This window comes from Fopius arisanus, unplaced genomic scaffold (assembly GCF_000806365.1).
Source record: "Fopius arisanus strain USDA-PBARC FA_bdor unplaced genomic scaffold, ASM80636v1 scaffold00037, whole genome shotgun sequence".
Classification (NCBI taxonomy): Eukaryota; Metazoa; Arthropoda; class Insecta; order Hymenoptera; family Braconidae; genus Fopius; species Fopius arisanus.
The window spans coordinates 417,337-443,384 of record NW_011887776.1 but is presented as its reverse complement, the minus strand read 5'-3'; the positions used below and the strand labels follow the sequence as shown (position 1 = coordinate 443,384).

At 40.1% G+C, this 26,048-nt stretch overlaps 2 protein-coding genes across 3 annotated transcripts in view; both read right to left on the bottom strand.

The window, feature by feature from the left end:
• Positions 1 to 6: 6 nt before the first annotated feature.
• LOC105266255 (actin-like protein 6B) lies at positions 7 to 2,455 on the bottom strand. 2 transcript variants are annotated; one of them, XM_011304245.1, is made up of 6 exons: positions 2,247 to 2,453; positions 1,984 to 2,169; positions 1,413 to 1,850; positions 1,018 to 1,358; positions 856 to 951; positions 7 to 790 (listed from the first exon to the last, which is right to left on the bottom strand). In XM_011304245.1, the coding sequence occupies exons 1-6, from the start codon at positions 2,269 to 2,271 to the stop codon at positions 626 to 628; spliced, it is 1,251 nt and encodes a 416-aa protein (XP_011302547.1). In that variant the 5' UTR covers positions 2,272 to 2,453; the 3' UTR covers positions 7 to 625. The 2 variants fall into 2 exon arrangements, with proteins under 2 accessions (XP_011302547.1, XP_011302548.1); XM_011304246.1 differs by having other exon boundaries at positions 699 to 790; positions 1,044 to 1,358; positions 2,247 to 2,455.
• A 92-nt stretch (positions 2,456 to 2,547) lies between these two features.
• LOC105266257 (Down syndrome cell adhesion molecule-like protein Dscam2) overlaps positions 2,548 to 26,048 on the bottom strand; it is a 43,415-nt gene continuing 19,914 nt past the window's right edge. The window contains exons 3-24 of the mRNA XM_011304247.1: positions 22,129 to 22,449; positions 20,916 to 21,077; positions 19,481 to 19,630; positions 17,188 to 17,513; positions 16,850 to 17,096; positions 14,857 to 15,001; positions 14,460 to 14,722; positions 13,644 to 13,805; positions 10,503 to 10,838; positions 9,404 to 9,709; positions 9,192 to 9,342; positions 8,864 to 9,012; positions 8,449 to 8,580; positions 8,224 to 8,363; positions 7,919 to 8,082; positions 7,416 to 7,630; positions 5,426 to 6,738; positions 4,646 to 5,081; positions 4,408 to 4,562; positions 3,702 to 3,921; positions 3,452 to 3,542; positions 2,548 to 3,370 (exon numbers count right to left, since the gene is read on the bottom strand). Coding sequence (XP_011302549.1) covers positions 3,112 to 3,370; positions 3,452 to 3,542; positions 3,702 to 3,921; positions 4,408 to 4,562; positions 4,646 to 5,081; positions 5,426 to 6,738; positions 7,416 to 7,630; positions 7,919 to 8,082; positions 8,224 to 8,363; positions 8,449 to 8,580; positions 8,864 to 9,012; positions 9,192 to 9,342; positions 9,404 to 9,709; positions 10,503 to 10,838; positions 13,644 to 13,805; positions 14,460 to 14,722; positions 14,857 to 15,001; positions 16,850 to 17,096; positions 17,188 to 17,513; positions 19,481 to 19,630; positions 20,916 to 21,077; positions 22,129 to 22,449 — 5,843 coding nt within the window. The 3' untranslated portion in view covers positions 2,548 to 3,111. The remainder of the gene's footprint in view (positions 3,371 to 3,451; positions 3,543 to 3,701; positions 3,922 to 4,407; positions 4,563 to 4,645; positions 5,082 to 5,425; positions 6,739 to 7,415; positions 7,631 to 7,918; positions 8,083 to 8,223; positions 8,364 to 8,448; positions 8,581 to 8,863; positions 9,013 to 9,191; positions 9,343 to 9,403; positions 9,710 to 10,502; positions 10,839 to 13,643; positions 13,806 to 14,459; positions 14,723 to 14,856; positions 15,002 to 16,849; positions 17,097 to 17,187; positions 17,514 to 19,480; positions 19,631 to 20,915; positions 21,078 to 22,128; positions 22,450 to 26,048) is intronic.

The window sequence follows — 26,048 nt, the reverse complement described above, 5'->3', positions numbered from 1 at the left end:
CCGTGCAGGATTTTTTTCTGAGTATCAAAGACATTTCATTGCGCGTAATTAATCGGTGAGTGGATGAGACGTCATGATTGAGATCGAGATGGATCAGTGAATGATTTTGGATGATGAGTGAATAATCTCGGGTGAAAATTCCCTCGTGATATTGTGGTTGGATGAATTTTGTTAGTGTTTTTTATTATGATTATAGAAAGAATAAATATGTTGGTACATGAGCACCTGCTCAAATCATTTTCTACTTACAATTACGAATTCTTATCAGGAAATCACCATTTTGATACATATCTTGGCATTATTACGATACACATTGACAGAACTATACAGATATGGGGATTTGAGCTTGCGACAATCTGAGATTGTGTTATTTGTGGATGATTGCCACTGATGACCAGTCGTAATTGAGCGATCGAGAATTGCTCTCGCCTGTATAAAAATAGGAAGACCAACGAAATCGAAACAGCCTGCGCGCTAAATCAATTGAAATGTGTAATGAAAGTATTCCTGGAGCACCAGCATCACCCTCATTTTGGCACTGTCTATTAAATTCCTCCCGATCCAGAGGTCCATCAATTGACGAAGTCTTTGAGGGTTTAAAAATGAGAATTTTCCATAGCTGAATTTAGGCGCATTTATCCAGTATTCGTTTTCCGGATTCTTCATATTCTTGTCGTGACAGCCACATTTGCTGAAAAGTTCCCAATGAACTCAATATCGAACCCCCGATCCACGCACCGAATCGTCTCTCGCTCGAGCTATTAGCACTCATTATCTTCAGTCTCATGCTCTGTAATAATTAAAAGAATCAAAAGCGATTATTTAAAAATTAAAGTGGAGAACGTTGTGTTTTACCGGTGGAGTTTTGCTGGATAGGTCTCGATTCAGGCGATCACTAAAGCCTTGCAAGCAAGAATTGCCCCCAGTTACCACGACACTTCCATACAGACTCTAGAATCGAATAATATGATATATATCTTAACGAATGTATGTGGATTTAAAAAAATATATACGTACAGGTCTTATGTCCATGTCGCACATACCGACACTGGTTGTAACGAGTGGTCCAATACCAAGAATACTCGCTCCAACCCCTTTGACATTACTAGGATCGAATAGAGCCTCGGGTATCATGAGCCTGACAGATCCATAATCGTCATTGTAACCAGTGGGGAATTCAAAATGCTTCATGGGGAGGGCATTGGCAACATCTTCGTCGTAAGGTGAATCAGCAACTTGAAGACAATTCATCTGAAAATCCTGAAGTAACTCCCGTACCATGTAACTCAGCCAAGTGGATGTGGGGGGAGGACCTGGTTTTTTTGTCCAACGGGGGATGTCCCTCTCCCTGACGACATCTAGAAATACCACACATGGGATAAAAATTCCTGAAGATGGTGACAATCATGTACCTTTACTGCCTACCAAGCAGGCAGGCATCAGTTCGATGCTCTTCTCCTCGAAAAACTGTCGGCACTGCATGGTAATGAAGTCACCTCCTAGTGGACTTTTTACAATGCCCTGAGTGATTACATATCCATCATGAACCGGAACAGCACTGGTGTGTGTTGCACCGCTGTCTACGACCATCGCAGTTGATCTTCCGTTAGCGTAAGCTGCCAGCACAGCATTTTTGCAGATGTACATTGCGGGAACATTGAACTTCTCGAACATCAACTCCAGGAGTTTTTCACGTTTTACTCGTGTATTCCAGGGACACTCGGTCATCAGAATTGGATGGTGCTCCGAGAGAGCGTGGAGACGCTGTTTGTATGTGTATTCGGCTAGACGTTCGAACATGTCCCAATCGTCTATCATTCCGTCTTTCATCATGCTGACTATCTCCATGTCTAAGGAAATTAATAAAAAAAAATTTAAAAAAAGACATTGATTAGTGGAATTGAGAATGTTTTTTTTATTTTGAATCTGTCGTTCGGAATTTTTTCACTGAGAAGAAATAACAATTATAGATCTGTTAATTACCTTTTCGTCGCACTTGTATAGCTGTGACGTCAATGTTGTATCTTTTTTTGGGTGTATTGGTGGATTCGGTGGGGTCGTCCCACACCCCCAGGCTCGTCGGAATTTCGGCTTTTGGGCTGTCCTCACCTCCATAACCCACCCGCAAGCTCTGATGTCCAATGTCAAATATAATGGCGCCGACCTCATCTGTTCCACACGTGGATTAACCGCAGATGTACATTTGCTGATGATTATTTGTATACAAAATATTGGATATGTCTTACCACCACCGTAGACACCACCACTCATAGTGGATGTGACCGACGCCGAATGAACATTGTAATTTTCGCATGCGCATTCATCCCCTTTTTTTGCGAAAGATCATGCGCGATGAGAATAGGATGGACTACCCCAAGTGGAAAAGGTTCAGGCCCGATTTTATATTCCCCTCACGAATGTGATTTATGCTAATCAACGATCAGGAAAGAGGGGGGAGAGTAATTACCATAAATTCGTGTGGCCATTGTTCAATCAATATTGTATATTTTACAAAGTAAATATAGAATGTAAATAATCTACAGTTGACCTAAAACACAAAAGTGTTAATTTGTTTTTGTCCTCCGTGGTAAATAATTCATATATAATAATAAAGTATATATAATATATATAATATATATCAACAGGAAAAACCATGGGTTGGCATATTTTTGTTCCGAGACATATGGAAAAATTTGTTTTACGATTAGAAAGTGTTGCACGTGTGTCGAACAGAACAACAGTGCTCATTGCATTTGTTTTTAACTTACAGATAAATTTTTCTTATCTTTTACATTCTAACACATTTTTTAAATTTTCTCATTCGATTCATTCATTCGTTAGTTTGAACGCCGCTTGAGTTTAACAGTAGATACATCAACACATCGGTATGTTTGTGACACATTTTCATTTTCCATTTAATTTTATTATTATTATGATTTTCATTTCCATGGAGGAATGGGTAGAAGGGTTTTTTTTTCATCATTCTTATCGTTTCGTTTTCTTTCTCTTTAGTCGTTTTGTGTTTTAAAGTTAATATATCACGGGCTTTGTCTCTTTTTTTTTCTTCTCTTCTTTCTTTTTATTTTTCATTGGGGAGTTTTGCACAGTTATTTACACCGCTATAACAAAGTCACGTAGATGCTGCTGTGTGTGATTTCCACGGTCAATGTCACACTCAGCTTCGCTTAACTCAAGCGCGTCGGAGAAGCCCGAGGGTGGATCCAACTTGGGGACGAACAGGTTTCCTGATCCTGCATCCCCCTGCTCTCTACTGATAGTGCCCGACTGGTGCTTGGAATTGCCAGGCCTGGGGATTGTCCCGAAACTTGAACGGGTCTCCTCGCTGGTATAACGCGCCAACTGTAGCATCCTAGAAATAAATCCCCATTAATTAAGCCCCACTCAAACATCAGCTCAATAAAAAAGAAAAAAACCACCAGTGACTACTAACTTGGGTCTTCCCCTTCCAGGAAACGATTTTCTCTCAAATATCGGTGAGGGTTCCGTAGACGTGCTAGATTCTGGTCCATGGTACAGGAAGTCTGCAACAAACGAGTAAAAAAACCAAAATCATTGACCCCTCGCACTTTCAAGTATCTCGAGGATTGCGTGTCATGCAGATAACAAAAAAAAAAGGAAAAAAAAAATGAGTATTGACAAAAAAAAAAGACAGAATGTGAGAAAAAAGGAGAGTGGCGCACTGTGGACACGCGCGTCGGCTGTAAATGCCGAGTGATGCGAATCGACGAGGTGATTGGAAGACTCAGTTCGGCTGCTGGTCCCGACTTCCGTGTCGCTGTCCGAGCCCAGGGTGTCGTATTCCTCCGACTCGGACTTTCCGTGATTGGTCTTGTGAGTTTTATGCAATGGCGCTGAGGACGAACGGCCTCCGCGCACCTTAGTGTACCGGTTGCAATCCGACTGCAATCAGACGGAATTTGTTTTTTTTTCAGCATAATTTCTTTGGATTTAATTAACGGAGCAAGTTCACATGATCGTGGAATTATCCGTCCTCTCTCTGTTATAATCCATGTGTCTTTATTGACAATACTTGATAACTTTTATTTGTTCGATTGATGTTTTATGCTGCGAAACGAATTAAAGGGACCAGCAGTCGTGTGAGATAATGAACTAGTCACTTGGATCTGTGTTGCTCTTCAACACATGACACAAGACGTCTTCTATCGAAATAAAATGGAGCAACTAGACGAGATTGAACGAGATGAATATGATTGTGAGGACGATAATGAAAGTGTTCGGGATCTAGGAGTTGCACGAGCATGCGAGTATGAAAAGTGCCAGTGGTGCATAGTCTAGGTGATTCTGTACCATGTGATAGACAGAGAGGAATCAATAACGTTATTACTCTTTCTATTTATTTTAAAACAATTCAATGGGCATTTTTACCTCGCGCAATTGCAGTGTATCAGCAGTGGACAGTCGTGGATCATGATACACGAAGGTTTGAAGAGGTGCAGCTGAATCGCATCGACTGTCACCTCCAGGAGGTACACTCTCTTTTAACTGGAACGTTGCGTAGGGGTAGATGTCTTCGGAAAATTCTACCAGTGAAAATTGAAAGAGTGATTGAAGAATATTTCACTGAATACATATAAATAATTTAATGAATGAACTTGAAACACACCTGGAATTCTCTCAAGCGTCGCCATTTCGTGGATAGGTGATCGCAGAGGTTTTCGTACAGTAGCATAATACTGCTCTCGTTGCTCCATATTCTGTTTATTGTCCAATGCGGCAGCATTTTGAGCATCATGGAGACTACCAATATCGCCTAATAATGGACGTTTACGGAAGCAGTAAAATACTGCACCGGCTGCCGCAATTATGGCAAATGAGCAAAGTATCAGTGGAACGATAAGTTTGAGGTCAGCCAATACGGAATTATTTTGGGGTATATACTGATCTATCTCTATGCCACTGGGGAGTGTTGTTGTGATATGTGGTTGAAGTGTTGTTATCTTGTACTCAGCCACTGATGAGCCCGCATTATTATGAGCTCTTATGCGAATATCGTAGGTTGTTCCTGATTGAAGATCACTCAGAGTGTATGACTTTTGAACCTGCAATTTCATATTGTATGATTGTATAAAAATCAACAGAAACGCCTGACGCATACTATAACAAATTCTATTGAGCTTTTATTCCACCTCCACTTGACATTCATTGCGCATTCCATTCATTTCTTTTTATCTCTATAGTTTATCGAGTGAATTTCGTCTGGTGATTCGCATCCTCTGAATACGTTGAAATTTGTTATTTAGAATATTTTTTCATTTCTCTGTGGCTCGCAAATTGGCATGAAATGAAAATTCATTCTATTCACATATTCACATCTGAATTTTTAATACATAAAAATTGGATAAATTGGGAGGGATTTATTAGTTCGATTTGAATAATGAATTACCTCGATATTATTTGAAACTAATGTCCAGTATTCCTCGGAGTGTCTTCTATACTCAAGCTCGAACCAAGTGATAGGACAGCCGCCATCATTCCAAATATTAAGATGAAGAATGATCCATGATACATTGAGCGTTATAAATTTTTCAGCATTTCCAGGTGAATTAGCTGGTTTGGAGCCCTTAGTTGTTGCCTTGACAAAATCACTGGGTGATCCCATGCCAATTCTATTGTACGCTGTTAAATAAATCTGATATTCAGTCCCACACCACAATTCCGAGAGATGGTGTCCATTAATCTTGTGCGACACTTTAACTTCCTCCCACTCGCCAAATTTTCTCTTGTAGTGGAGTATGTATCCCCTTATGATAGCACCACCATCATCTCCAGGCTTCCATTGAACACTTATGGAATTGCTCGTTGTACTGGTTGCCAGAAGGAGTGGAGCTGCTGGTGGTACTTGGACAATGAGTTTGTGAGTTATTTGGTCAGAGCCATGAGGATTCTCGACATGACACGTGTAATTTCCACTGTCCTCCCGATGAAGATCGGAGATGTGGAGGGAGCCATCTGTATGAATGGAAATCCTTCCAGATGCCTTGACAATTTGTCCCCATTGCTTCCAGAGTAACGAGGGTTTGCCAACACTTTGACATGGTAATGTTACATCTTGCTTCCATGGTACAGTTGCACTCATTCCAAATGAATGAATAGCAGCATGCACATGGGTCGAGGGTGATGCACTTACTGAACGTGTTTTGGGCCCCTCACCAACAGACGTCACAGCTGCTACGTGAAATGAGTACTGAGTACGTTTATGGAGATTTTCCGCACGATAGTATGTCTTGTGGGCTCTCAATGTTTGTTTGTACCACTTTTCATCATCCTCTTGACTCTGAAAGTACACGTAGTATGATGTTATTATGCCGTTGGCTCTTAGTGGTGGTAACCACGAGACTATTATCGATTCGTTGGAACTCGCTACGGCTTTTATTCCAGCTGGCACTTCTGGCAAATCCTCCTTGGTCATGCAGTAAATTGGCGATGACTGGACACCATCTCCTGGCTTTGTCATTGCTGCCACTTGGATCGAGTAATTTGTGTATTTTTCCAGACTACTGATGACAACAGTCAGGGCTGATGTTATTTTAATATCTAGTTTACCGGATTCTGTTAATGAATCCATGCTCTCCCAACCGACTTTAAAACCCCGAAGTATCCCATTCAGGCTCGTATCCGGTGGTGGCTCCCATGATACTTGGAGAGACTGGGATGAGAGCGCTGTACAGCGGATATCCTGAGGTGGACTGCTTGGCACTGTAACGCAAATATATCATGATGGCTATAATTGAAATTTTAATGAGCCTCCGTAATTTTCCATTTTCATTCTCGTTTCATCGTTTTACCTTCGTAGCTAGGGATGCGAAATATCACAAATGACACATTCATGAGAATTCCACTGGCCCACTACCGAGAGGGAATTAAATACGATGACATATTTAATTTGACGACTAAGTGATTTTTCAAATGAACAAAAATATTATATATATGCAGTTGCACTGGGAGATTGACCGAGTGGTAAAATTAAATATTCGCTGATGGCTAATGGCCCCATCATCATGTTTTCTGATTAAAATGTGGAAATTATTGTTTATAATTCAAGTCAGAGACTGTCAGATATATTTTTTTTTTATCACAATTTATATGCTGAATGATGAGGGAAATATTCTAGAAACATAAATGGGTGGTGAGTAGGTGATTTTGGAGTAGCCTCTGGCGAGTGTAGAGTTTTACTCGTCTACCTCGTAGCCACGTTGGTGAGGAGCTTTATGATTCTCGTTCGTGAGCATTTACGATAAGTAGAGACGCTATAAAAACCGTTGAAACTTGCTTCGGAAACTTTGACGAGCTAGTCCATAAAGCTCATGGCTGAAGATCAATGGGAGAGTATATGGCTACGACATGTCGCTAACGAATAGGTATCATGTGTTTACCGTCTTCTAGGGTTGTTGCTACACTTTCAGCTGTCATTGGTCCTGGACCCAGGGCGTTATAGGCTTGGACAACGATACTGTAGCGTGTGTATTTGCGTAAAGCTGTCAATTGACATTGGCGACCTGGGATGGCAGTACGAGCAAGTCCGAGAGTTGCACTGGCAGTGATTGGACGACCTTCTACAGTCTTGTATGTGTACTGTTCAGCTGATAATCTGGGAATGGAAAATAGGGCTTGATGGAATTCGTGAGAAATATTCCGAATGTATTCCGATGAATCGCATCAGCGTTATTCCATTTGAATTCAATTTGAGTTATTGGAATGATGGGAATTATTTTCATTATTGAAATATTCGGGATTTCGACTGCGTTTCGCTATTTAATGTGATTATTTATCCATTGTTCGCCCATGGTACTGCCCAGTTAATTATCCAATCGCAAACACAATGCGTTCTCTTGGAAATTGTAGAATACATTCGAATTTATGCCTGATAATGTCATACCTATACTCTTTAAATCCAACGTGATATCCCAAAATTTCCCCGTTCCAAAGATCTTGATCCGGTGGATCCCACGAAATTTTCAATTCAGTGGAGCTCACCGCCTCGACTTTGAGATTTCTCGGTGGTCCACCGGGTTTTTCCCCCTCCGTTGTTACGTCAAGAATCTGAATTAAATCATATAAAAAACTAATTGCCCATTGAAGTCACACCAAAGGTCACGATCTCTAATTCAGTGGTATTAAAAATCAATAAGACAGCTTAAAAGTGCTATTTACGGATTACGGGGACTAGATCTATATACCTACATCGCTCGCTTGACTACGACCCAATTCGTTCTCGGCAAATACCCGAAACTGATATGTAGTTGCTGGTCGCAGGCCGTTGACGTGGCCGTATGTCTGAGTGCCGGGTACATCAGTATAAAATGTATGATCATGCCATATTTCTGTGAAATCCACAAATACCGTCAGTTGAACAAAAATTATCGCTACCACAACCCAACAATTAATAATAACTCATAATAAAATTACCCGAGTCCTTCTTATGCTCGATTATGTACTTTGTTATTGGACTGTTTCCATCTTGGCTGCTAGTCCAGCCCAACTTGATGTATCGACTCTCTCGTTTGAGAACTTCGATATTCCGTGGAAAATCCGGTGGTTCTGAAATTTTTTTCGTATTAAAAAACAATTTCTCAAAAAATCCAGCCCTTCCCACAAAAAAAAATCCACCATTGTGACACTTACGCCCCTTTGTCAACGATACGTGTACCGAGAGAGAAACAACAGAGAATTAAAATCCGCGTGTTTGTCGCCCTGGGGTTTGCTGGGGGCAGTAATCCACACGCGGATTGAAATATCCTGTTTTTCTCCGACGGTGGACAATATATTATTTCACATCAAACATCCCACATTATATCCCTTGTTTATATTTCCCCGTAGTTACCTTGTATATACAAATGCAGGGTCATTTCATCACCTCCATAAGCATTGGACACTGTGCAGAAATATATACCGCTGTCTTCTCTCGTTGTGCTAATCAGCTCAAGTATACTAACAGCCCCTTCCGTGGTGTTCATTTCTTTCACCATATACCTGAAGAATTACCCCAATAATTACCCCCACCGAATATTCCATAAGTTCAATACAAATATGTAATATTTAGTCGTGAAACTAAAAAGTTTGAGCCCTTAATTCTAGAGTTGCAATTGCAATTTACAATTGTATCATTCATATGTGTTGTATTTAGTGAAAAAATTAGGGGCATTGGGTACCGATAATCAGATGCTGCTGGTTCTAATTGCGAGCCAGCCCGACGCCACTCGATATTCAGGGGATGATCGCCCCTGGCTTCGCAGCGAAGTGAAGCTCTTGATCCTAGTCGAGCAGTTTGATTTCTGTGCTTGTCTATGATTCTAGCTGGTGCTGCAATACACGTATTTCGTACAGATAAATTTACCGATTGTTACCACCATCAGCATCATACCATTCACTGTCAAGTAGACAACTTTGCTGAGACCAGCGCCAATTCCATTGACAGCCTCGCACAAGTAGTATCCCTCGTGGTCCTCTTGAACTCGTCCGAAGACCAGTGAACCGTTCGAGTGAATTCTCAATTCTTGTGCATGCTCGTGACTCGTTATATCGTGATAACTTCCCGGCTTTGTACCACTACCTCGACGCCAAGTTACCGCAGGTGTTGGAAAACCATCTGCGTGACAGTGAAGGACCAGTTTCGATGTACCTTCAGGCGCATGCACGTCTTTGGGTTCCATCACCCATCGTGGTGGCACTACACACGGATTTCTCATTATTTTCAGACCTATATCTACGCGATCACTTCAAACAATCTCAAATAACACTCTTGGAGGCCCACTTCAAAATACCGTCGATCAATTTCACCGATTTCTTTTCAACAAAATTCTGCACCTCCAGGTGTGTCTTGACATTGTCTTCTACTGACAATTGAAAAACTTGGAGCTCTAATGAATCCATTGCAACCCCAATGTTTTATCTCGGTGAAATAAAAATGTGCTCTAAGTGTGTGCATTTACATGAATGGCAAATAATTGAAAAAACAAATATAGAAGGTAATTACAGCAGTAAATGGAAATGGGATTACAGTGGAAAATTCCGTGTAGACTTACCAATGAGGTGCAGGTAATAATTAGAATTCAGTTAACGGTAAAGTGTGTGCAGGGAATAACTTGAAAGAAAAAAAATAATTACGGTGTTGATAAGGTGCAAGTAATTGTGCGTGTGACAAAGTGCTTATGTGCTGATATGTGCTTTGCAAAATGTGCGTTTATCTCGCAAAAATACGACGACTTATTAATTAATTTGCATGATATATTGCAGTTATTGGCGCCAAGTAATAAGTGCGAAGTGCGATATTTGGCTTAATTCGTTGTGCGATACAGCTCGCTGTCTATATTGGCTGCTCAAAAAACAACAACAAATATGAAAATGAGAATAATTATTGAACGAACACCGATAATAATAAATAGTCAAGTGCTCCGAAATGTGCAAACGTGGTAATATGGTAATACACCATCGACTGAAATTGTTAAGACTTTGTCATTTACCACGAACGACTAATTGCGCTGTAGATGAAACCTCGGCAACAGAGTTACGTGCAACGCAAGTATAATTGCCAGCGTGAGCTGCATTGACACGATCAATTGAGATGGTACTAGAGTGTTGGTCCATACTGGTAACACGTAGACCAGCAATAGTCTTGTGAGAGTTGGCTGTTGATGCACTATTAAAACCAGGTGGTGATGAGGTTCCAATGGGTTCACCATCCTTTAACCATATTATCGTGAAGGGCGGATCTCCCTTTTCAATGACACAGGCAACCTGGGCACGAACGCCCTCCGATAATTCCTTGTTAAAGCTAAAGGGAGCTATATTAGGTGGCACTGTAAATCCAATAAGAAACATCGAATTTCACAACTTGCACACGAGAATCTTGAATTTGAATAATTTCAACAAGTAATTCAATAGCGAATGGACCATTTCATCCGGATGAACAGCCAATTTATCCAGGTTTTTACGATTTCATATACCCTTCCGAGAAAATCAGATGTAAAACTGCATCCAAGTATTGAAGAAATCATCGTAGAAAGCTCCATAAAACTTATTCATCCCATTGCCTCGGCTTTTATCGAGACTAAAGCCCAGAAACAATAAATCCTCATGAATATAAGATTGATATCGACAGTGGGGTTTCATTTTTTGACGGATGAACCAGTGAATTCCTGGTGAACAGTCTGGTGAGCATTGCAACGTAAGAAACATGATTTTATTCTGTTAAATATCCAGACTCCAGTGGAAGACGTTGAGATGATGAGAAATAGATAGACATAGAGGAGTTACGTTGAAAGTACAACCTCAGGAGCATTCCACCGACTGTATCTCAATTGTTCGACCGACCAGAGATTGCATCCCTTAAAATTGAATTACCACAGACGTGTTCAGGGGATGATGCCTGCGGCGGCGATTCATCGGGTCCTAGATTCTCTGAAATTAGAGTGCACCCTGAAGAGCCAAACTTTCTCCAACTGGCAATTCATCCTCTCATGTTCACCATAATAATTACTCTTGAGTGCTAGTGCGCATTAAACCTCCCGGAGGGAAATAATCATTTGAGCAGCGGATCAATGCAAATTGAGCATGACAAAATGAGAAATTTGTGACGCGCGTGTATACACGCGACATTAACGTCTGCAGAATGTTTTTTTGTCATGCAATTCATGGCATCCTATACAACCTGCTATATCCCTATTCTCTTGACATCTGGTGTGTCACGCACATACAGCCCCATCCATGTATTAAGGTGATATTACGTGTGTATACATGTGTATGTAGTAGATGTACTCGATGAATGGCTTTTCTGTATTGTTGGGGGAATATTCGCGGCTGTTCTCTCAGTCCTTGCGTGTCTCGTCTCTGTTCACTCGGTCTATGTAACGGACAACAATGCGAATCATAATTATTCAAGCGTTTCCTGAGCTGACAAGGGTGTGAGATGATGCTCCATCCCATTATTGTACCTCAAATTCAAACTATTTACCACGCGATAGTTCCAGAAACATTAATTCATAACGAAATATTAAATGCATTATGGTAAGTAATTAATGAAAATTTATGAAACTCGCGTGAGGACGGACGAATACTCTGACAAAATGATAAATTAATAGAAGCTCAGGCTAATTGAGTTGTGAATTCAGCCGCAGGTGTGACAACCAAAGACAACAGGATTATAAAAATGCGTTACTCTAAAATTCTTGATTTTGGTGAAGGAAAAAATTTTTCCGTAATCGCCTGCGGCTCCACTGGCCGAACATGTGGGATAACGTGGAAGTGAATAAAAAAAAGAAGCGAGTTCGCTCTTTTCGTTTGCCCTGATTTGTTCGTCTGTAGTGAGATACTCGGTGCAGATGTAGATGGGGATGTAGAATCAGAAGCCAGACGCGTTTTCCCTGGTGTGAGAATATGAGACCCGAAAAGAATGTGAAAACAGAGAGAGGACAGAGGTAGATGAAAATTTTTCATGTAAAAAAAAAAGTGGAAAAAAAAAGGGGATTTGTGTACGCAGAAAGGAAAGTAGAAGTGTGTACGTATTTCCTTTGATGGTGAAGATTGAAAGAATTTGATAAAGACAATGTGTCTGCTTTATGGTAGAGTTGACAGGACATGTGATTGCATTTTGTTTGGGTCACATTTATTCGTACCATGGACCAATAAAGGTGCAGTACGAAACACCTTGGCAGCATCATTGCTAGCAAGACACGTGTAGTTTCCATTGTGCATTGGTGATGCGCTCGCTATTCTCAGTGCCAAATCGTATTCGTCAATCTGGTGGGTTGTTGCCTCTCTTGGTTTCAGGGGATGTCCATCCTTCAGCCATGTGATCTTTACTGGGCCATCACCCTCGCTGACCACACAAGTCACATGAACTCGTGCGCCCGCGTGAATATTCGTAGGAAAACTAAACGGATCGATTCTAGGTGGGACTGAAAATCCAATGAAAATGCATGAAGCATGAAAAATAATAATACCAATGTTAAAAGTGATGGATAACAAGGGACAATAGACGAGTGCCGCTGGCTGAGTCGTAAGATACGAGTAGTAAAATAGACAACAACCCGACGTTTTTTATCCTCCACTCGTGTTTATGTACGAATCATACGAGTGATGACGTACTTGTTTATTTACTCCATTCAATTGAGACTGGATGTTATCCTTGGGAACACTTATAATGACAGAATAATTGGAAAAAATTCATTGAAACGCTCGGAAATTTTACTGGTACAGAATACCGTAGGTCAAATTAACTTCGAAATAGGAAAAATTTTTTGTGACAAACGGGTTTCACCCGATGGGAAATAATAATATATTTTTCGTCACGAATGATGGGAAACAGAAATATATTTCTGAAGAGAAATCGTACGTCTTGTTTCAAGGACTGCGATTAAAGGGTTCTTTCTCCATTTCGGTGGTATCTTCTGGTGCATGCCAAGGGTATGGAATAAATCAACTGTAAAGAGACAAGGGAGGCAACCCTTGATTGCCTGAAATATTGATCATTAATGAGTTATTCAGGGGATTGTGGTTCGACCTCGGGTGTGGTCACTACTTCGATATCGCCGACTACTGGCCTGTTGAATTTTTCAAATGATATCATTACAAACGAAACACTTTTGGTTCATCTCAAGCCTCACCTTTGACCTCTATCTGGACTGTTTGTGAGTCGTAGTGGCCCTGTTTATTTCTGGCGGTACAAGTGTAAGAACCACGATCTGTACTACTGTCGACGTTATGAAGAATCAGTGTACCATTTGGAGATACTTCCTGTCGTCTACTTGTTGGCAGTACTTGGCCGTCTGTTCGAACAAAAAAATATGAAATATTATCGTAAATCAGATATTCTCCATGGTTTCATGATAAATATATATCTCTGGTGAGATTCACGAGGGATTGTATGGAGCACTCGGTTATTCTCTCAGAGGAAAGTTGCGCAAAAGTTGGGGCTCGGCATTGATGGCTAACGCTCAGTCCAGGCCAGAATCTCACTCTTTCTTGTCAGGGCGGAAAAGTTTCTCAAAAGTTCAGCGTTAGAGCAGTACATTCCTAGTGAGTTCCACCCTCTTACTTAAAAGCTCAGAGAAAACTCAAAGGAAAGAAAGCCGATAAGTCTAGCCAGCACTTTACTCTCGTCTGTTTCATCTTCCTCCAACTTCATCAACAATTACGATAAATTTTATTTCATTTCTACTTTCATTAGTATACATTTGCACTCGGTAAAAATCTGGAGGGGAATTATATTTCTCGCTATCAATGTCCAGTGGAGAGCATTGGATACTGTACATTTTTGAGTAATGATAATAAAAAAATTCTGTACGACTGACACAGTGGCGCAACGAGGGAAAATTAAATTGGAAAACAGGGAGAAAGAGTGGAATGATGTAGGGTAGTCGAATTCGGTTGGGTTGATTTTCCGTGTCAGGTAATAAATTAAATTCATTGGTGACACGTACCCTTTTCCCACGTTATACTGGCGATTGGAAAACCAGCCACAGGACACTTGATGATCGTGGTTTCTCCAGCGACCGCTGCATAGTTGCCCATTGGTCGAACATGGGGCAGACCGTAGATGTTTAGACGGGCAGAGTGATGGACTTTGGATACACGATTCACAGCTGTACACCGGTATTCACCCCCATCCTCCACTCTGACAGTGCTGATATTAACGTGGGATATTACATCCCCGTGAACAGTTACATACTGTCCAATCATAAACCTGAAGTATTAAATGGTTCTTCATATCGTCGAGTGTCCCCATTTTTTTATCTATCGTACTTCAGCGAGTCAGAATTCACGAGACTACTGTCGCACCTGTACTTGATACTCTTGTCGCTACTATTGGTTACGTACCTATCATTCTGAGGCAGTGGAAATCCGTCCAGGCTCCATGTGAAATGGGGTGTAGGATTTCCAGTTGCAATGCATTTGAGGGATACCGAGGGACCCGGCTGAATCGTCTGCTCGATGAATTTATATACAAGTTGGGGTGCAGCATCTTCAGAAAGTCAAAATCATTAAAATGTACAATTATTCGTTATTATCACAAGTACGTGGGAATTTGTCATTGTCATCGATAAGATTTAATTTATCGTATTTATTTTCTCGGAGAAGATAATTCAAGTGTGATATTCTTGTACAGAGTAAAATTAAAGAGAATATTCTTGATTGAGGCACATTGGCTTTTCCGTGAATACATTGCCACCACACAATGGAGATGAGTAGTTAAATTTTACCCCAGAAACCGGGTTATCCGATCTCCGGGGAGTTGGAAAATCGTCACAGTGGACACGGAAGTATCTACTGCATGACATTTGCATGACAAGCCCCGTGGCCCAATAGTCCCCCTCTTCAATGCTTTGCTCTGGACTATTGATCTGTGGTTTGATGCTCGAATTCTAGTGTCGTCAACTGCATTAACGTGAAATTAGAGAAACGACAATAATAACGCAGCACAGCAGACTGATGGGGAGTGGATGAAGCCGAGGTAAAACAGGGCTAGGGCATTTGCCGTGGGGTGAGGATCACGTTGGCTCTTGGTGGATTTAACCAACTCCACGTTACCGTTGTATATTGTTGTTACCAATTGAGGCCATTCCCCAATCATGCGTAATCACATTTATATTTTACCATGAATCGCTGCAATTTGTTATTAAATCAGTTCCACTGGAGCGATTAAGCTCTCTTTACCAGCATTCGTTTCCACGCATTTGCGTTAATGCATTTGAATATTTCAGGGATTTTTTCTTCATGAAAATCAACAGCCAGCATTGATGAAAATTTCAATTAATCGCATTATCACAACCAGTAGGTGATAATTAATGGAAAGGTCACGCAGTGATTTTCAATTGGTGAAAACAATTACAAGTTAAGCCTCTCAACTCCCATTTCTATCGAGAATTGATTTTCACGGCTGTCAAACTCCTGCCTGGAGAAATGGAGTGCAATAGGACTAAAGGGTAGAGGCACGTCAACGCCATTCGTTTGTGTCTCCCGAGAGTTTCAGCTTACCCGGAGCTTTAACAGCGATAAAAAAAAAATCCGACAAAAAAAAATATGATATATATAGAAGTCGAATCCCTGACATGTGACAAATAAGATAAATGATACATGTTTGTGTATGCTATCAGCGAGATAAGCATTTATCATGATTTTGATACGTGGGAGGGAGAAGACACGGATTAATCCGTGAAATGTTTGTCATCAAGCAACTGAAATATTTGTAAGCCAAATGTTGTACTGGTCTACAAGCGATAGAGCACAGAGTACTCTGTTTAATCTGCCACGTGATGAAATTTCCGGTGCGCTTACACTCGGAAAATTGAAAGTATGGTAGATCGAGTGTTTAATCGAGCAATATAGTATTACCAAGTGGCCGTGAAAACGTATACCTGATGAAGATGATGAATAAAAAAATAGAAGGAGCCATGTGACTCCCCATTCTTTCCACCGGAAAAATGAAGATCCAGCACAAGGGGTTGGGGTATATCCGTTTTCATCGAATCAGTCGGGTTCTCACGAATAGAAAATGGGGAAAAGCCGGTATTGAGTCTCACGTCTCTCGGTTCTTCTGCATCGATCGCTCGATTGGGTCGTTGCCCATCCAATCAGTCTACCCCTTTCACTTCCTTTTGCCTCCCTCCGGTGTCTAGCTAGACCCTTCCACCCCATCTCCATCCTCCACTCGTCAACCTCATTGCAAAATCTTGTGTACGAGATACTCGACCAATCCAACAACTCATCTAGGAATTTCACCTAATTGCTCTGTACAACTTGTCAAAATTGCTCATCCAACTTTATCCCACGCATTGAGCATCCCCGGACAGAATGAATGGATCAAACTCACCCCCAAGTCGGAGTTCAGCAGTTGCCTGTACCATCTCATAGTCATTTTTGGCAAAACACTGGAACATGCCCTTGTCATCCCTCGTGATTGACGATATGTGGAGAGTTGAGCCGCCATTTCCCAGTACCTTGATCCTCCCGGCGCCTTCCCTAACCGGAAGCCCATCCTTCGCCCATGATATCGTGGGAATCGGTTGTCCCGTTATTGCGCACTGAAATTTTGCGTCTTTTCCGATGTCAATTGTCACCTTCAAAAAAAATAACGCACCATGAAAAATTCACAATTAGCAAAAATTGATAATAATGAAAGATAAATGTCGGTGTGAGTGATGGATTAACCTGCTGTGGTGCCAGGTGTATAGACAATCCACTTATAATCGATACTTCGAGCTCAACTCTCTCCGATCCAGCTGTGTTGTTTACATGACAAACGTATCGGCCTGCATCTTCGATTCTAGCTGACTGTATGATCAGTACACCAGCCCTTGCATGAATCCTCTCTGAGTTAACGATAGCGTCTGTACCACCCACTGACTCACGAAACCAGAGATACATTGGTGGTGGATTTCCCTGGGAGATGCAGGACAATACAATAGTTTCACCCGTACGAATGGGTAATGGGTTAACGCGCTCGTTGATCCGTGGTGGTTCCGGATTACGGTGCTCTGTCGAATAAAGAGATTCATTAGCAATTTAGATGAATTTTCCATTCAAATTTTTTATCAGAGCTAAATAACAGATGGAGAAGAATTTTTGCCTGGGTTATTGCCATAATCATGGCTCCACTTTACGACTCAAATCCCATTTTCCATGTTTAATATACCGTGAATATCCATTATCTATTATTTTTTATTACTTCTGTTTATTTTTGTCTCTCTCACAGCGGATTTTTCATGTTTTCAAGAGCGAATACGGACTCTCATTATTATTTATATTCCATCGCTGAATTTATTTCCAATACCAATGGTGGATGATTATTTTTTTATCCCTCGGTGGTCTGATATTGCAATTACGATATATTCACCTGATTCAGAGATTAAATAACGCTGAGCGTATCAATTATCGTCGATAACGTTTTATAACTGCTTGGAACAATGGCACGTTTGGTACTTCTAGTCGGATAATTGTAATTCGAGCCGATGATGTATTGATCGTCTGGAAACTAGCCAGAAATATGTTGGGTTGTGGAGAGGAGAGAGAATGAGAAAATGCCAGGGAAAAGAGGAGAAAGTGTAAGTGGAGTCGTTCTCTGTGATTGTAACATTATTCGGTGGAAAAATAGTGAGCCGAGCGTTAACATATGCAGGACAAATTGCAGGAAGAGACTAACAGCATCCTGTTCTTCAAACGTCTTCCTCTCTGGCTCTGTGAATGCAAAGTACTCCCGTTTAACTGAAAGACTGACTGCAATCTCAACCATTTTCTGTTTATGGAGATGGATAAAAGGGAAAAGAGGATTTATTGTTGAGACCCAAGTGATAATCGATTATTGGACATTTTTTATCACCAGGACGAGCTTGTTTTTCAACTCTTTAGAAAATTGTTATCTGCTTTTGTAATAATATTGCACAACTGAGGGGGATTATTTGGATTCTCATTATCTACCTGCAGGGCGATGGGTACATAAACGTGTGCTATAACTATCGTGTAGTTAAACTATCACCTGAGGCACTATGTCAACAGTCCACGCAAGCGCACCTTCACATTGTCCAGTTTTCCAGTGTCCATACTAGAATAATGGGTGAACCATGGTAACTCAATATTTTTCGTACAAAACCCATTCTCACTACCCCCTGGCGTTCAATTATTCTTCAACTATGATATTATTTATTCATACTTCGATCTCAGTTGAAAGATTTTTCATTTTTTTTTTTATACCAGAAAATCTCGTCGGTATGACAGAATGAAATTATGCCCCTACGTTGAGCGACGAGACGTCGAGGTGAGAATCGATATTGTGATAAGTCAACGACCCTCAAATCTAAATAAGTCAGCTCCTAGGTCAATGAGCGCTGAATTTTCGTATCTCAGTACCCAGAGCCATTAAAATATCTCCCCTGAATTCCCCGCGTTCTGCATTTCCACGAATTCCGCAGGCATTAAAAAATTATTTGATGGAGTTTACGTCGTATACTCTGGGCATTCGCACCTATTTTAATTCGCCAAGTATTTGGTATTAGAAATAGAAGAGGGCCTTGCGAGGGTGGGAATGCCGACGGTGAATATTGTACACCAGCTATTCCTCAGATGATCAATTCCCTATAGTCACTATTTCCAAGAAAATACAAGTCACCGATGGAAAAATATCTGAAAAATATCCACAAAACATATTTTACCCAGCACCTCAATCTTGTTGATTAAATAAAAATAATTGACGACCACTGTAAGCTTTTCCCATTTTCCAGTGATAAAGCCCTTCATTGTTCAGCCAATGCTCTGGGATTAATCATTGGAGATTATCAGAAAATATATTTATTGTCACTAGAGATAAAAATGGGACTATAAATCATGTGAAAGACTGCGGGAAAAATTGTTGAAGCGATGATCCTGGACTCTCCATTGGTACCTACACCGTAAATGTAATGATAAAATTTTCTGATGTTATTTATGAGTAAAGGTGTGTTATTCTTACCTGTAACGATGAGCCGAGCATGGCTTGAGCTCTCAACAGTGTCTCCAGTGACATGATGTACTGTACGACATCTGTACCCGTAATGTGTGTCCGCTGGTGTTGCTGAGAACACGAGTAATTCACCGGTTGGCAGCATATGATATTTTCCATCTGAAAATCCAAAGCACACGAATTGGTCGATTCCATTCGCCTCGATCAGTCGATTATTTTCAAAATAAACGACATGAATGATATTCCAAATTAATCGAATATCATGTGGAGAATGGTGTCCATTGTTTGGTCGATAAACCATCACCGAGGGATGAATGGAAACGCAAAACGAGAGAGTGTGTCTTGGGGACGGAAGAAAGCGAGTAGATGAGGGTCCAGACTCTATCAATATGCAAATTTTCTTAATGGAAAAGCTCTCTGTTGTTGCCGCCATGGCATACATGCAGTCAGGTAGAGGACCAATTTGGGAAAGGAAAAATATAATAATGGGCAGAAAGAACGGCAAATGCCCTCGTAAACGTCGAGGGGAATAACATTAAAAATTCAGTTGTTCCATTATTATTTTTATAATCGCATTATTTTTTCTTCCAGTTGCACGTACAGAGTTATGAATCGAATTACATTTTCTCCGTGTACTTACCTGTATATATCTTAGAGATACATTGGAGGTTTTTTTTTTTCACCACCTATATCACTCTCTGGAGGTTTACCGTTTGCGCTTGTTCCCGACTTCCTTCAACTTTTCCTCGCTCGTGCGACTCGAATAAACGTCAACGAATGGTACCTACATCTGGCTCCAACAACTTCTATACTACTATCTTTTCCACTCCCTGCCTTCAACTTGTGATGCTTAGCAATCTCCAGCGTTTTTATATTCCGCGGGTACTCCTTTTTCCCTTGAAAAGCATTTTCTTTTCTTTTTTTGGTATTTTGTTGCTATTTTGTCGGAAACTCCGATGTGAGTTTTTCCATTTTATTAAACTACTCGCTCTCTTGTCGATTAATTACATTAAAACGAATATTTGTTGCATATCAAATGAAATCACTCCATTCAAATATTTATTATTCGATTACTTTTCAACATTTCGTGTAATAATTCCGAACTACCGTTCCTCTAATCCCCAACATTTTCATTGAACATATTCGGTAATTAAAAGTGCAAAGTTCTGCGTAAATAACTGGGTCATGGTGGACCCCAGGCGAGAGGCATTAAACCCCAGAGGCTGAATTAACATCCAGAGTTTAATTCATAGTGATTTGAAAATAAGTATGAATAATGAAAAGGGCGCTGTCACTTTCGTAATTCCAATTTTCCAAACAAAATACGAGACAAACTTGTTAATCAGAAAATAATAGTAGCAAAATTATTGACCTGAGAGGTATCAGGGTAAATGATGGATAATTAAAGTTTAGCACTGAAGTGCTTGGTGCTGAGTAAACTCACCGCTTACAGGGGCTGGGTAAATGTTAAAAGCCGAGTCTTGTACCCATGAGGTAACCGCAACATATTCTTTGGTGTGTGCTGGTATGTCGCATCTCAAAACACCAGTGTTACCCGCCAGTACATGAGCATCTTTAACCCCAACTTGATACTTCTGACGAACCACTGTAATCACACAATTTCAAAAACTTCCAAAAGTACTCTTTCAAGTCCACCCATTCCCTCAACAATTACACACTTGTTCTCATAATTAATACAAAACATTGAATTCAAATATTCCAACTATTCCAGAATTATTCCAGAATTATCCCATAATTATCCCATAATTATCCTAGAATTATCCCAGAATTATCCCAGATATTACCTACACATTTTACAATATTGAGAGACACTTCCATATTTTTAAATCCCAAAAAAAAAAGATTTGAGTAAATATGCCGAATGCGTTACAGTCGAGCACTTACCAGAGTTTATAATCCCGAGTTGATTGATCTAGACAATGGAAACACGCTATCCACATGTATTTCCATGCCACATACGTCAATCAGGCCAACAAACGCAAACTCGCGCTGATTTGAAAATTAATTGGAAATCTAGCTCTCAATTTAGCAAACGAAATTCGCGGTTTATCCGCGTTTTAGCTTGCAGTTATATTACAGAGTTACAGTGACAGATACTTCAATTATTGAGAGATAAGGATAACAAATTCGTTGCATATTGAACAAATAATATGAGAATAGCCACACTTGGTCACGGTAAAATCCCATCTACCTCTTGGCAGACAGTCCATATCGGTAATTAACCGCGGTAAGTGCCAAGTGGGCTTAATGGCTTTTGGCAAAGCCATGAGGACATTTATGAATTCGCAATTGGAGTCCCTCTTACACTGATAGTCGCATTGGAGCTATTCTCGTAGTATCCTTAACTCGCGAATTAATCACAATCCAATTACAATCCTCTATTAACAATTTTATATCAAACTTCGGAATAAATTCTGCAATCCACAGTTATTCAATAAAAATAAACCCAAACGAAGAGAATCCGTTAAAAAATATTTGATCATAAATTAACTGAAAAATCGGCAGGATTTTATGATAAATATCGATCTTGTGGAATATCTTTCAATTCCATACGGTCTCTCTTTAAAAATCGCCTGAAATGTCCACGAAATTTAATTTTGCTTTTTCAATTAAACTCCAGTTCTGATAAATCTCACCAGCTTTGACGTTGACTTCACGTCCGAGTACTCGTCCCACGGTATTCGACGCTTGACACCTGTACACAGCAAAATGTACATCGTGCCGATAACTTTCAGCTCCAAATGGAAGAAAATACATGGATCCATTGACGAGCATCTCCCTGATGTTGGGAATGGGATGCACTGGTGATCCATCACCCATGAGCCAGTCAATTCTTGGTCCAGGACTTCCAGTAGCTGAACAATGGAGCATTGCTCCAGTATCATTAGAAAATTCAACGGTTGACCTCGGCTCAGAGCTCAAAACTGGTCCTTGGCTATCCAGCACATTTCCTCGACCTGTAATCATCCGAATCATAAATTTCACATCCCCCCATAATAATCATTAAAAAAGCTTTCACAAAGTTGTGCATAAAATTTACCAATAACGTGCCTCCACCCTAGCTCGGGCTTTTCATATAATACAACCCCCTGATGAGGACGATAGACATTTTTTACACTCCCGCTACAAAACTTAACTACAATACCGTTAAGTTTGTTCACCGATGAGAGAATTAATTCTCCAACAAAAATAGTTGCCCTAATTATTATTGCTGTGGAAGGGAAAATCAATGTTTGAGTTGCTGGTGTGTATGAAAGATTTTTTATTTGCGCACAGAGGGACAAATAATTTCTACTCCGGTAAATGCGCTGCACGGTTAATGGAGTATCCCACGGGTCTCGACGAAAATTATTCTCGCGTTAATAAATTATGTTGGGTATGGCATCAAAGTGGTAGAGCACTGTAAGCCGCCAAGCAGTATGGCCGCACACCATATACCCGAGTCATACTATCCCTCCCCAGTAAATATTCATTTCTCGGTGGGAAATACCTCATTACGCGCACCAGCAAAATATAGTTGTAACCTCAGGAGTCTTCATCCCCAAAGGTTCACCAAATACTTCTATTTCCACTGCCTGCAGATGTATCAAAATTTAAAAACCCCTCAGTATCACAAATGACGGATTTCACATGTGACAGGTCATTAGGAAATTATGGCGTGAAAAATTTAAACATTTCCCAGATCCCAGCGAAGTGTTCATTAAATTCAATGAACACCGATTCGGCTGACCCTATTCCTCCATTAATTATCAACAGTCGCTATATAAACAACAATCACTTCACTCCGCAGTTGTAAAATTTCTCGCTCACAGAAGATGAAGTCGACTTTGAAATTCAGTTGCCTTATGCAAGTCCTTTCGCCGATCCCAACAGTAAACCGAAAGCCACTAAGCCATAGTCGGTTTAGGCGTGCAATTTTCCTACCAACACCTGACCCAACTAATCCACAGTTATATAGACTATACCAAGGGCCCATTCGGCTGACCTATTTCCCTTATCACCCCATAAAATACTCTGGAGTCCCTAAAAATGGCTGACACTCGAGGACAATGCTAAAAAAAATGCCAAAAAATGAAAAAAATGCAACAAATGGAAAAATGCAACAAATGAAAAAAAAAAATTCAACAAATAAAAAAAAAAATTCAATAAATGAAAAAAAAAAATTCAATAAATGGAAAAAAAAAATCAACAAATGCATTTAAAATTCTCAAATCAAATGAAACCATTACTTTTTGATGTAACCAATAAGCTAAAGTATCATAAAATATTTAATGACTTGTCATCCATGAACAACGGATGAAATAATATTTTAAATTGTTTGACATAATTTTTTCTCTGATATATAGGTTGGTGTGCAGTGATTCTGGTCTAATCCACATATGGTTGAATGCCATTAATGTCCGGTGGTCTGAATGGTCCGTAGCCCTGGTCTGTCCACACCTGTGTCCAGTTTACGCCCAAACCATTTGCCGTCAAAGCCACGCGTCATGTAGAGTCACGCATTGTGTATGGTCTGTACCCCGTACACAGAGTTTGAGTAGAGATTGCTATAAAAGTACAAACCCCGTGTCACCACGGAGACCGTTGGATATATCCAAGAATCATGGAACCGTGTAAATTTCACCGGTTTGAATTTACTCTATTTATATATCTCCCGCAGGCACTCACCCTTTCTCTGTTATCCACCCTTAATTACGTAGAATCCTCGAGCCATTTCAGGGCAGCATTAGTGCTCTCTCACGCGTATGTCCACCATTAAATCCGATGCATATCGCAACATTTGTATGACACCGCCACATGGAATTGTCATTTCTGCTGAAAATACTCTCGTATTTCACGGTGAATAAATAAAATTCAAGAGCAAGGTGTTCAGGGGATACATATACATAAGTGGCTCTATTTCATCGTACTCTTTCGAGAAAGGACCCACGTTTTTATCATTGTTACGGCTACTGTAATGCCTATGGGGGACACATCAGTCTGGATTTTTAGAAACAATGGTGAACATTTCATTTCCATTGTCGTGCCATTGAAAACCCAGGGGATCTTGATTTTAACGGGGAAAAAAGGGCGGAGGAAAAACGAAATCAAAACAACGCAACAAAAGAATTGTGGGGAGTGGGGTGGAAAGGGGCAAACGATTGTGTCGATACCACCGGTTGTTAACATACTTCTGCTGTCACGTGAAAGAGTTGTGTACGGTAAAAAACAAGGAGGACATCACTGTCAAGCCATCGCTAAATCCACCGAGATTCCTGAGGTGATGAGAGTGCCAGTGGCACTGGGGATCCAAGTATGCTAGAAAGACCATTCACTCAACACAAAAGAGCCTTGCGAGAAAGTTGAATGCATTGGCCCGTGGATGGCTAGGATGTATGGAGGTAAATTTTGTCTCGCGTCTTTTCTTCTCGTTATTATCACCGACAACAGCGAATTCCCACCGATGAACATTACGCCTGATTTTCAAGACATTTTAAAAATATTCTTTCCACTTTTCTGTAAGCATTCACATTGTTTTTTTATTTATACCAGCGTACATGGCGCGTCTATCATTTGATATCTAAAATCTGAATATTCAAAGAATCTTAAATATTTTTTAAAATTACCCATAATTTATGGTTTTTTTATAATTTTATTATTCAATTGGATTTTAAATAATTAAATGCAAATATTTAAAATATTAGTTATAAATAATTCATAACTTATACTTTGAATATTTTTTTTATATTATATAAAATTTAGTTTAGGAAATTTTTATAGAAAAAATAAATTTCAAACGGGAAGACATTTTTGGAGAGATCGATGGTCTCTGCTTGCGATTTAGCACGGGTTTACGGATTGAAAAATCAAATGGAGGGTATTGTATTATTTTTGGACCTTTTGCAACGTCTCAATAGATCTATACCTTCTCTCGATGGAACATTGAAAACCCCGAAAACTTGCAGCGCATATTCGGTCTCATGCTGAATATTTTTTTCTCCTGAAAAATTCCCGACTCAAACGTGAATGGAGGTTTTTTCTATGAACGTCGAAGTATGCAGCAATATCAAAGACTATTTTGTGTCGGATAATGGTGAAAATGAGAGCCAACAATTTTCCCTGAATCTCAATATACCGTATGAGAAGAGAGAGTAAATAATAGATGGAATCGAGAAATTGAAAACGAGGAATAAAACCAGGATGGATACACTGGAATTTTCGTCATGAATTATACCTGACAATTCGCAGATCTCCCTCAATACTTCACACACAATTTTCAACAATGAAAGGGCTCAATCTTCATCTCCACGACTTTGCAACACGAACATCATTTCAAATTGATTTATCCGATTTGCAATCCTACGCACGCTGAATATCCCGGAGTATGAAATTCTGCACTCGTCGAGCGAATTGTCGAATTCTCATTAAACCAAAATGAAACGAAACTGAAACAGTGATGCATCATGCATTTACACTGTAATACAACTTTTCACATATGTCTCTCCTCTTCCGAGAAAAACTTTTCTCAAATATGCTGAAAAAATTCACGTGTCTAACCATCAAAATTTATTACTGA

Bases quoted from the DNA above. Each gene is read 5' to 3' on its own strand.
- LOC105266255 (XM_011304245.1), bottom strand. From the start codon at position 2,271: ATGAGTGGTGGTGTCTACGGTGGTG. The intron at 1,359-1,412 runs GTACATGATTGT...TGGTATTTCTAG, and splicing joins CTGCTTGGTAGGCAGTAAAG to ATGTCGTCAGGGAGAGGGAC. The intron at 791-855 runs GTAAAACACAAC...TAATTATTACAG, and splicing joins TATCCAGCAAAACTCCACCG to AGCATGAGACTGAAGATAAT.